General features: G+C 36.2%; 1 protein-coding gene across 1 annotated transcript; it reads left to right on the forward strand.

The window, feature by feature from the left end:
* Positions 1-4,031: 4,031 nt before the first annotated feature.
* On the forward strand, positions 4,032-12,014 carry LOC134266438 (origin recognition complex subunit 1-like; the record flags this gene model as incomplete). Its single annotated transcript, XM_062748677.1, has 12 exons — positions 4,032-4,129; positions 5,425-5,555; positions 6,165-6,340; positions 6,512-6,836; positions 6,972-7,431; positions 7,569-7,755; positions 7,940-8,028; positions 9,332-9,433; positions 10,068-10,239; positions 10,401-10,508; positions 10,671-10,820; positions 11,725-12,014. Coding segments are annotated over exons 1-12 (2,288 nt in total), but the record flags the coding sequence as incomplete, so codon positions are not given.
* Positions 12,015-12,937: the final 923 nt, after the last annotated feature.

Here is a 12,937-nt window from a genome sequence, read left to right on the forward strand (position 1 = left end):
AGGAAATGGCTGTTCAACACCCTACCCCTGCAGCCATTTCTTCAGTGTAATGAAAATGCACTGTAAAAATTTGTTTGTCCTAGCTGAATTCTTTCTAAGTGTCTGATATTCACTTTTAACAGTTATGAGTAATCAAATACATACATTTCATTCTCCTGAATACTAAAAGTGATTATTCTGTCCATCCTGGGCAATTGTGGGCAGATTATATGGGCCTAGCAGAATTCAATAATTACATGAAAATGCACATTTTATTGATATTACTTCATTAAATATGCAATATAAACTCTTTGTTTTGTTATTATTCAAAGAAAAATAGTCATTTTATAGCAAACTATTCAAAAATTTAGATTCTGTCACATTTAAATATAGATAAATTTAAAAATTGAAAAGGGGGGGGGGGCATATTTCATGAAAATATCAATAACAGAATAGGTTAAATTTGGAAAAATAAAGCAAAAAAAGTTTTTTTGTACTATATATGGTTAGGTTTAGTGACATTTAGGTATGCTGACTGATTTTTATTTTCAAAATAATTATATTTAGTAAATTAGGTTGAAAAAATGGCAAATATATGTAATTTCAGTGATATCGCACTAATTAATACACTTAAATTTTAATTAGATTTAATTAATTAAAGCAAGACATGATTTTAATTATGCGACAATACCCAAAGTATCAAATTCAAACAATTAATTTATTCTCTGGCAAAAAATGCCTGAATCTTATATGATTTATTATGCTGATGGTTCAAAGTCTTTAAAAATGTATGCTGGAAAAGAGTAACCCCCCTTGCTTTTTAGTGAATATACCTAACTGTACAGATTTTAAATAACAGAAACAAAGTATTTTTTTAAATTGACTTACATAAATAAACCCTTTTGTATAAAAATCAGACTAAAATTCACATTTCTAAAAATTGATGCATTCTTGAAGGTGGCAGAGGATAGTTTTTTTTGCAATCAAAACGTTTGACTGACGGTTTACTTAATATTGAGCTGCTTTAAAAATGTGCATTGAAAAATTTTAAATTCCCTCTACATGTAATAATAGTATGATGTAGTCCCTTGAGAAATTTGAAGCTTTTAGGAATAAAACATGTACAACTTACACAATGAGCCCTAAAGATGGCGCAGGGACAATCTCAAAATTTCATGTGAATCAAGCCTATTTTCACTATTTCGCCGCAGCCGCATCTGCTTCCAGGCCCGTGCGCCTGACCTAAGCTACCACACAAATTGCAGAATAACATTTGTACATACCAATGAACAGCAAGAGATAATGGCTCAACCACCTCGTTTTCAAGCTACAATTCATCCTGTGAACCCACCCCGCTTTTCTGGTGAAATACCGGTAGAGCGAGTTTTGAGCATAGTTTCGTATTTCTAGTCCATATCCCATATACAGTAGTAGTGACACTAAAGTGTCATATTTCAATAAAATATACAAGGCCACCAATTCCCTCCAAATGCACCCATAAAATATTCTAGCTATAAAATTACCTATAATATGCATTCAAACCTCAGGTTTCTCTATTTTTTCTATTTTTTGACCGGTACTTTATTTTCCTGTTAAAAACTAAAAATTTCAAATCACAAAATATTGTGGATCCCGTGTATAAATTCAGGAAATCTAGATCTTTATAGATCTAACATCAGAACAACGACGGAGTTCGTTTCAACAAATGTATTAATAATATCCAAACGTAGTTTACAATCCAGTACAAGCAATGTGTTTCAACTCGCTAACTCTGTCTCTCCTTATATACCCTGTCTGACACCTAACGTGATTTAGGGCACCTAGTTAGGGCATTAGGCTCCATCGTTAGGGCACCTGTTAGGGCGTTAGGCTCCATCATTAGGGCACCCTGTTAGGGCAATCGGCTCCATCATTAGGGCTCCTATTAGGGCAATCAGCTCCAAGTATTAGGGCCTCTGCACCATTGTTAGGTGTCAAGACAGTTGATACATTTAGGGCATCTGATAAGCACCATAATTAGGACACTAATTAGACTTCCAAGATAAGGGTGCTAATCAGGTACCATGGTTAGGGCTTATCAAATAAACAAAAATAATATCCTATTTTATGAACAACTGTAGCATATTTACATACATAAACAAAAACATTACATCGGTCCCTCCTTTTGAAACATGACTTCCACTGTCATCAATATTTTAAACATGAACATGAATTATAATTGACATGAAAGGCAATACCTCGGTATAAGAAAAAGATCATGTATAATTTTATAATTTCGAAATTCACACACAAACAAAAAAATGCCCAATACACAAAACCCAAACAAAATCAATAAAAAGACAAAAACATAATACAATGAAATTTTTTTTCAATTAAAAAAATGTTTCTAGATTAAATCAAAAGTCCATGTAGTTAACACTGTTATTGGTCTTGAGATTTCTCCCGCCGTATTTTAAGCACTTCCTTTTCCAACTTCTGTTTTGGGTTTTCTTCCCTTGTTTTTAGGCCGTCTAGAACCGACTGACACCTGGCCTCCGGCATCAGTCATCTTTAGTTTAAATAATTCCTGACAGTTCTCTTTTCAACACAATTATGGTCTCGAGAGGTGTCACTTTGTTGAAGTCTTCTTCCTTCTCTCTGGGCTGTAAGGGCGTCCCCTCCTCCCTGGACCTGTACTGGTACATGTACTTGCGGTTCTCATGTTTTTATAGATACTGTTGAATCTGTCACCCGCGCTTGGAGGTTTGGCAGTATCTGCAGCTGCTATTTCATTATTCAATTCCCCATCTTCAATCTCATACACAGGCTTATAGCCTGGTTTTGTCTCTTTTGGCAGTTCTTTTTCCCCAATTCGAAAGCACTCTTCTTGCACTGCATTTAAAACTGCTTTTTGAAGTGTCCTGGGTCTGGTCCGTTTTACTGCGAGTCAAAAATCCTCAGATTGTCCACACTTATCTAAGAAGGACTGTATAGCATTTTCTTCAATTAAATCTGGATTTCCTGGATAGGCCCTTCGGTACAAATCTTCTTCGATGGCCTGTCCTAAATCTCGCAGGGACTCATCCGGTAGTCGTCTCCTTAATTTTACATCCGCAATATATTTTTCTTTCATTGCAGAATGTCAAAATCTTTGATTCATTTTCTCCTTTAGTTGCTCATAATCACACTGTATAGCAACAGGCGTTCCATATGCCTAGCTCTCAGCTTGTCCTCTCAAGGTGCTGAGCAAAACTCTGCGGGATTTCTTGGGTCTCCATGAGTTTAGTTCTGCAATATTTTCAAAATACCGCAAAAACTCATCCCAAACATCGTTGTTGACCCCAGAGAATGTTCTTCTCAGTGGATAATCATTGGTTCTTTGACCAGCATTTAGTGTCATAGGACTGTTTCTAGGTGTCCCGCAAGCCATAGGAATTTCAAAATTGTACCCAAGTCCCTGAGGAGACAGATTACCCAAATAAGGAGTAGTGCATCCAGATTGCCCAAAAATTTTAGGTTCCTGATTGGTACCTGTAAGGGCATTAGGTGCACTACCACCAGTATAGGGTGTATCATTAGGTATCAAAGAAATTTCCTTACTGGCATTCGGCAGACCTAATTCTCCATACTTCCATATTACTCTGATTACCATAACAAGCAATATCATACTCGTTATCGATACTAGAGAAATTACTGCATTTTCTTGAGATTCCTGCACGATCTCATTTTCTGGAAAATAGATCCAGGTCATCACCATCAGGGAACATCCTATCAAAGCAAAGAGTACCCAAATAAATAGGATTCTCTTTAAGCTTGGCCTTGGATTGTACTCGTTTTGAACAGAAAGACCCTGCGAATTTTGCCTGAACTCCTGAAAGTTAGGATTGTCTGGCATTACTCGACTTGTGGGCTGCAAACTTGTTCTACACCCTGCATCGACCTCTATTCCAGAGTCATTCAGAGGAGCTGGACTGTCGAAGTACTGTCCTACCTTTCTAGGCGTAATTCTCCTCCTTATGACGGGTGTCTCCATTTCAAACTCTATGTTGTCTCGTTCCTGTGTTACACGTAGAATGACTTCTTTGAATCCCACCGCTGCCACCAATCGTGACGTTTTCCTCTCTATGGTGTGTTTGTGTATACCCGTGTCACAAAATATTGTGGATCCCGTGTAGAAGCTAGGAACTTTAGATCTTTATAGATCTAACATCAGAACAACGACGGAGTTCGTTTCAACAAGTGTATTAATAATATCCAAACGTAATTTACAATCCAGTACAAGCAATGTGTTTCAACTCACTAACTCTCTCTCTCCTTATATACCCTGTCTGACTCCTAACGTGATTTAGGGCACCTAGTTAGGGCATTAGGCTCCATCATTAGGGCACCTGTTAGGGCATTAGGCTCCATCATTAGGGCACCCTGTTAGGGCAATCGGCTCCATCATTAGGGCTCCTATTAGGGCAATCAGCTCCAAGTATTAGGGCCTCTGCACCATTGTTAGGTGTCAAGACACTTGATACATTTAGGGCATCTGATAAGCACCATAATTAGGACACTAATTAGACTTCCAAGATAAGGGTGCTAATCAGGTACCATGGTTAGGGCTTATCAAATAAACAAAAATAATATCCTATTTTATTAACAACTGTAGCATATTTACATACATAAACAAAAACATTACATTATTAAGAATCTTACTTTAATTTATACAGGTCCAGTCCAAAGACTATTTCTACCTACGTAGATATTAATAGCTACGTAGGTATTTATACCTACCCAAAGTAGCTATTTTTACCTACTTTTTATATTATCTGCATTTTGTGACCAAAAGGCCAAAGGGTGCCACATGTTGAATACCATATATTTTGATACAGTCACATTGATGATGAATACAACAAAATTTTGGTCAAAAAATGATTTCTTCCTGAAGCGGCAATTTTACATTACTTTCTATGCAAAATTGATAATGTACGAAGTAATCATTTTTTGTCCAAATTTTTGTCATATCCATCATCAGTCTGACTGTATCAAGGAATTATGTGCCCACCATGTTGCGCCTTTCATGCATTTGGCCATAAAATGCAGAAAATACAAAAAGTAGGTAAAAATATCTACTTTGGATAGGTTTAAATACCTACATAGCTATTAATAGCTACGTAGGTAGAAATAGTCTTTGGACTGGACCTGTTATACTGTAAAAATAAGTATCTTAAACTTTAAATTTATATTTGTAATTTTATATATTAAAGAGAAGTGATATTATACAAAATGTCTTTGACAAAGGTGTGACACGCAAAACAGAAAATTTGAGATCACTCCTTCCCAGGAGGGGGTTCTTTGTCCCTTTGTTGGCCTTAATTAAGTTTTAATAACTCAAATGTCAATTTATCTCAGAAGGACTCAGATCAGAGTGTTAACTTTGAAAGTGATCCATTACTAATAGAAGGAAAATTTTATTTTCAGACAATTTCAGTTGAATCAGAAACAATACAGCATTGGAGACTTTGTTCTGATTGCTAGCAGCAATGATGACTTCCAAGAAGATCCTTTAGAATCAGCATATGTTGCCAAACTTGAAGACCTGTATTCTGATGGTAATCGCTTATAATATAACAATAGCATTTCAAACAAAATGTTAGAAACACCTGAGTCTAATTCAATGATCAAGTAAAAGGTATTGGTGGAGAGGGCTTATATAGGCTATGCCTGCTGCCCAATCTGTTTATGTAATTGGACCTTTACCAATTACTGTAATTGTGTTTGTGCCAATAAAATATTTGTATTTGTAATTGTTACATGATAAAATATGTTCAAATCAAATCAAAAGATACTGTAGATCACTAAATTTTCGCGACACCTTATTTTAGCAAGATAGTCAAAGTCTCTTGATTAGTGAGACAAAATTTTCACGAATTGTGGTTAGTGCTCTATATAATCTTAAGGAATGCTCTTATATGCAAGGATTAAATTTTCGCGAGCACACTTTTTCGCGTAATTACGCGAAAATAAAGTACTCGCAAATAAAAAGTCATTTAGAGTATACATGTTTGAAAAGTCGTTTATCGTATAGTGGTAAGTTGAATATACATTGATGTAAGTTGAAGAAACAAGGTTTTATGGAACTTTTGTTGCAGTAAATGGCCAATTAATTTTTTTTCCATGTCGGAACATTTTAATTTTTTCTTTTCACTGTACCATTTTAGGTGAACAGAATGTTGCAGAGGTACAGTGGTATTGGACACAAGACGAGATGACGGAATCCATGTTAAAAAGGTGTAAAAAGAAATATGGCAGAATACAGTCCAATGAAGTATTCCTAAATGTCAGCAGAAATGTTCAAAGAGAAATAGACCCTGAAACTGTTTTATGCAAGTGCAAAGTAAGTTTTTTGAACCATTAAACTTTGGAACTGTATTAAAAGTCAATGGTTTTATCTGTTCTTTGTTTGCAAGTACATGCTTAAACATTTAATGGGCCAATCTAAGTGATATAAAAATGTAGATTTTGTCACTAAAATTATCTAATTCTGTGGACTTCATCCTTTTGAAAGGTACTTCAGGGTGATTTAGAAGAAAAGCAGTCAAAAAATATGTTAAAAACTTATGTGTTTAATAAGACATTTGATGGGACAAAATTTCAAGAACTGGAAGATGTCAAAAACAAAACTCCAAGAAAAGAGCCAACACAGAAAAACTCAAAGGAGTACAAAGAAAATGAAGATGTGAGACCCAAAACAAGGAGATCTTTTGGAGGGCTTCCAGCTCGGCAACTACAGGAAAGAAGTAGTATGTTGAATGTCATTCCAGTCAGTAATGACAACAAGGTGGACTCAGATGTCCTCACTTCTTTGGTGCCAAAAGTGAAGAAGCTGCCAGGTTAGACACTCTTGAAATCATTGCTCTTACTAGATCTGGTAAAACATGTCTTTTAAGTGTCTTTCAAAATGAGATTAAGGTTAAAGATATGAGCCTAGATTTTTGCATCTTTTTCAAATATGCATGTTTTTATAGATAGAAGAAAGTCGACTGGTCAGTTTTTGGGACGGAGAATAGAAGCACAGGATGTAGCCTCTATGTTAATGGATGATGACAGTGATGCCATATCTCTAATATCAACTGCATCCTCTGATGTCTCCAGTGTTCCGAGCAATAAATCCATGCCCTTAAAATCGATACTCACCCCCCAGAAGAAACCGGAACTGGCTCATTTAAGCCGGACAGAACCTCGACACCTGAACCGAAGAGTTTCTTTCTCGGCACATGACACTAAACCTCAACCTAAGTCTGCCACTAAGGCTCAGAAGAAGGTTCAGAAGGTGGTAATTAAGAGGATCTCAGATAACATGTACCAGTCCCACAGGAACAAGACCCCGGAGAGCACGGACAGGCCGGCCAGAAAAAGGCTGACACAACAGTTTGATTCCTCACGACCAGAAACACCAGCTTCTCGAAATCTGAGAAAAAGAAGCAAGTAAGAGACCAAATAAAAGTTTCAGTTTAATGTATAGTACATGTATATACAATAAAAGTGCTTCCTTAGATTAATTTAAATCATTTAATATATCTATGAAATATAAGTGTTTCAAAAGCATATCTTGTTTATTTCAGGGCTATTTCTTACGACGAGAATGCAGACTTTTCACCTGTAGGTAAAAACGAGGTCTTCCTGCCTTCAGACAGTGACACAGATAGTGATCTGTCCGACTTTAGTGAACCGACAAGAAAGAAAACTTCCAGAACAAGCAGGACCAACACCCCCAACAGGACAACCACACCCAGGGCCAAAAAACAAAGGGTAAAAAAACAAGATTATGTATACCGTCAGTGAAATTTTTAGTTTGAGGCAAATTTAGCAACATGTCCTTAAAAATTTGTATATAATGTCTAATAGGAAAAAGTTACTTTACCAATATAATTATGCCAAGAAGTATAATTTTTGTCCCAAATATGAGGTGTTGACTTTTTGTTACATTGAACAGAAAGGCAGTAGTTGTGCCACTCCAAAGATCCCTGAGAGATGTGAACCGTTAATGTCCCCTTCCAATGTTCTAGAAGAGGCAAGATCTAGGTAATAATGAGTTTCATGCAGCTGATTCTTCTGAGAATGCATACAGTGTGTAGTTAGGTCAATAATCTACTTTCAAAGTTTACTTTCAGATAGTTGTACATTTTAAACTTTTATTTGTATAGATCAATGGGCAAGTTCTTGAAGCAGTGTTTATGCATTAACAACCTGCTTACATGTGTTATGTATTTTTTTTTTTTTGCAGTAGCTGCACTATTAATTCTCATTCTCACAATTAAAGCATTTTATTTTTAGCTCTACTGGTCAGAGACCAGAGGAGCTGATGCGACAGTAAGGTGTCGGTCATCCGTCCGTCTAGCTGTCTGTCCGTCTGTAAACAATTTTTTAAAATGCCACTCCTCCTACAGTTTAAGTTTGATTTCAATATAACTTGGCACGTAAGTAGACTACACTAAGATACATAATTCTGTATATTCGTTTTTGATTTCAATGAACAGTGTTGGCATGGTTACTGAAAATATCCTTTAAAACGCTACTCCTCCTACTGTTTTTAGTCTGATTTCAGTATAGCCTGGCACACAAGAAGACTACACTAAGATACAAAATTTAGTGCATCGGTTTTTGATTTCGAAGAACGGTGTTGCCATGGTTACTAAAAATAGAAATTTCTGTGAAATTCCTGTAAAATGCTCCTCCTACAGTTTTGGTCTGATTTCAATATAACTTGGCACATAAGTAGACTACACTAAGATACATAATTTAGTGCATCGGTTTTTGATTTCAATGAACAGTTTTGCCATGGTGACTAAAAATAGATTTTTCTGTGAAATTCCTTTAAAATGCTACTCCTCCTACTGTTTTAGTCTGATTTTAATGTAGCCTGGCACACAAGTAGACTACACTAAGATACATGATTTAGTGCATCGGTTTTTGATTTCGAAGAACGGTGATGCCATGGTTACTAAAAATAGAAATATCTGTGAAATTCCGGTAAAATGCTACTCCTACAGTTTTAGTCTGATTTTACTATAACTTTGCAAACAAGTAGACTACACTAAGATACATGATTTAGTGCATCGGTTTTTGATTTTGATGAACAGTGATGCCATGGTTACTAAAAATAGAAATTTCTGTAAAATTCCTTGTATAACGCTACTCCTCCTACAGTTTTGGTCTGATGGCAATGGCTTCTTTTCTCATCCCTTGATATAAGTACAAACCAGTAGAGCTACAGTCTCGACAGAGACTTCTGGTTTAATAATGCAGTATTAATCGGTATTATGAATTCATCAGAATTTGTTTCACTTGTGGATCAGTTTTAGTAAACCCTTTTTTTTCCTTTTAGGTTACATGTATCAGCAGTTCCAGATTCTCTTCCATGTAGAGAGACAGAGTTTCAGGATATTTATAACTTTGTGGAGAGTAAAATCTTAGATGGAACTGGAGGGTGAGTACTCACATGAAAACTTCAACCTATAAATACTAAGCCTTCAAGAATTTGCAAATTTATGGCACCTTGTCCAGGGTTTAGGCCCAGACAGGGATGGGATAAGTTGGTATTAAAATTTAATTACTGCATGGAAAATCTTTGAAGGGGTGTCATCTTGCATAATTTTTATGAGTGTCTATTATACAAGTTTAGTCCTTAGGCTGAAACTATGTTGGTCATGCAAAAAGTTCATTATACTCTGTTCCATTACAAAACATAAATTTATTTCTGATTTTAATCAAGCATCGTGTGTGCATAATGGCAGTAGGCCAAGTGCTCTTCTTTACTAGATTGAGTAGTAATTTATGTCCATGAGCACAGCTCAAGGTCAAAAATGGAGCAAGGTTTTCTATTCACTTCAAATGTCTTCTATTTTTATTTTTAAAAACCTACACATGTAGGTTTTTGGCAGGTCTTTAAAACTCCTCAGAAAGATTTAAAATTCACTTCACAAGTTTAGAATTCCAGTTTTAGCAGAGTTGGTAATGGCCTAATAAAAACTCATGATAAACAGGTGACCATCAATGCCCATGGACCTCTTCCATATAAAAGAAATTGAGATTTTGATAATGAACATTAAATTTATCTGCAGGTGTATGTACATATCTGGAGTCCCTGGTACAGGTAAGACTGCCACGGTACATGAAGTGGTGCGGGCCCTCCATCAGGCGACAGAACAGGAGGAACTACCAGGCTTTAAGTACATTGACGTCAATGGAATGAAATTAACAGAACCCCGTCAGGCTTATGTACAAATCTTACAGGTTAGTGTGAGACAGTTCACATTTCTGTCTGGAAAAAGATTATGACTGTGTGTGCTCTTTAGAATGCAGTTACACTTGGGAAGTCGTGTACCATATGAATTGAAGATTGAAAAATGTGTTACTGCACACACAAAACTTAATTGCTTGTTTGTATATTATAGCAACTGACCAATCAGAAAGCTACCCCTGACCATGCAGCTGATTTGCTGAACAAGAAATTTACTACCCCGGGACCTCGTAAAGAAACTATTGTCATGTTGGCCGATGAGGTGAGATAAAGCATGTTGACTTACAATGAAGTCTTCTTAATGAAACATTATAACTTGGAAACTTTATCTTTAGGAGAATAAAATGATTTAAACAGTTACAAGGCCTGCATAATTGGTAGGTAGTCTTTGATGTTGTAAAATAGATTTTTTTGTTCCTTTTAGCTAGACCTTTTGTGGACAAGGAAACAGGATGTGATGTATAATATCTTTGATTGGCCATCACACCGTCATGCTCGCCTGGTAGTTCTAGCTGTAGCTAACACTATGGATTTACCAGAACGCATAATGATGAAAAGAGTCTCAAGCAGATTAGTAAGCCATTAAATTACTGGTTTTAATTACTGAATGTAGTCAGATAAAAATAAAGGATGAACATGTACTGTAAAATCACTTGTTTTCATAGGGTCAAATTTTTTAGGTTTAAAGAAAAAAAAAAGGATTCAATAGTTCAAGGAGAAATAACTTCATGGTTGAAGACATACAATTTTGGCTTGAATTGGACCTTAATTTTGATTTAAATAATCCTTATTCAGTAGTTGAAATGTCTTTATCACATAACCATGTTTTGCACAGAAGTTTAACAGAAAAATGTTTTTTTTTGTAAAGCAAACTATAATTAATTTTGAAAACCAGTTAATCTAGCCATTTAATATGTTTAATTATTACATTTTTACCAGTGAAATACTGTAATTTATTCATTGAATAAAAATGATATCCTGTCACAGTGTGAAAGGATATCAAAATGATATCCTGTCTCAGTGTGACGAATATCAAAAGTGCGGTAAAACTCGCGATTTTCCTTCCCATAGCAGAGAGTGTTGTAAAAGAAAAATCTTCCTTGACCTGATATAAGATAGAAAAAGATAAATAAACTATTCCGACAGAGAATAAAACTCTAAAAATTACCCAAAAAGTGTTGATAAATCCATGTTTACAATGTTTTCACCCACTTAGCTATGACGTCTCAACCACTCAACTATGACGTCATGTAGCCTATGACTGTATTACAAAAAGACAGAGGCAAAGAAAAAATCAAAGAAATTTTTAAAAATGTAATAAACAGAAAATTCAATGTTTTTGTAGTTGAATATGGAATTTATTTCACTCGTGAGACAGGATTTTTTGATATTTTCACGAGTGCGAAAAAATCCTGTCCCACTCGTGAAATAATTTCCATATTCAACTACAAAACATTGAATATCCTCTATTTATCTAGGGGCTAACAAGAATGACATTCCAGCCGTACACCTTCAAACAGCTCCAGGAGATAGTGATCTCCAGAATGAAGGGACTGAAGGCCTTTGAGGAGGATGCCATTCAGCTGGCAGCCAGAAAAGTGGCAGCAGTGTCGGGGGATGCCAGGCGAGCCCTGGACATTTGTCGCAGAGCTACAGAAATCACAGAGAGTCTGTCCCCGTCCAAGACCAAACTATCTCTGGTCGGAATGACGCATGTGAATGCAGCCCTGCAAGAAATGTTTTCTTCTCCGAAAGTTGTAGCCATGAGGTAGAGTCTTTATTCTAATGCAATTGTTTAAGTAAAACACTTTTTGATTGGCTAATGCACTGATGTTAGAAGCAGTAAAACGAGGGTTAACGAGCGTGAAAGCTTTTTAGCTCACCTGAGCCGAAGGCTCAAGTGAGCTTTTCTGATCACATTGTGTCCGTCGTCCGTCCGTCCGTCCGTCTGTCCGTCCGTAAACTTTTCACATTTTCGACTTCTTCTCAAGAACCACTGGGCCAATTTTGACCAAACTTGGTACAAAGCATCCTTGGGTGAAGGGGAATTTAAATTGTTAAAATGAAGGGCCAAATCCCTTTACAAGGGGAGATAATCAAGGAAAGACAAAAATAGGGTGGGTTCATTAAAAAATCTTCTTCTCAAGAACCACTGGGCCAGAAAAGCTGAAACTTATGTGGAAGCATCCTGGGGTAGTGTAGATTCTAAATTGTTGAAATCATGACCCCCTGGGGTAGGGCGGGGCCACAATAGGAAATCCAAGTTTTACATAGAAATATATAGAACAAATCTTTAAAAATCTTCTTCTCAAGAACCACTAGGCCTCAAAAGCTGAAACTTATATGGAATCATCCTGGGGTAGTGTGGATATTAAATTGTTAAAATCATGACCCCCAGGGTAGGGCGGGGCCACAATGGGGAATCCAAGTTTTACATAGAAATATGTAGGAAAAATCTTTAAAAATCTTCTTCTCAAGAACCACTGGGCCAGAAAAGCTGAAACATATATGGAAGCATCCTTGGGTAGTGTAGATTCTAAATTGTACAAATCATGACCCCTGGGGGTTGGGCGGGGCCACAATGGGGAATCCAAGTTTTACATAGAAATATATAGGAAAAATATTAAAAATCTTCTTCTCAAGAACCACTGTGCCAGAAAAGCTGAAACTTATATGAAAGCATCCTGGGGT

This window comes from Saccostrea cucullata, unplaced genomic scaffold (assembly GCF_032062105.1).
Source record: "Saccostrea cucullata isolate Sc308-1 unplaced genomic scaffold, CSIRO_AGI_Scuc_v1 ctg16760, whole genome shotgun sequence".
NCBI classification, from domain to species: domain Eukaryota; kingdom Metazoa; phylum Mollusca; class Bivalvia; order Ostreida; family Ostreidae; genus Saccostrea; species Saccostrea cuccullata.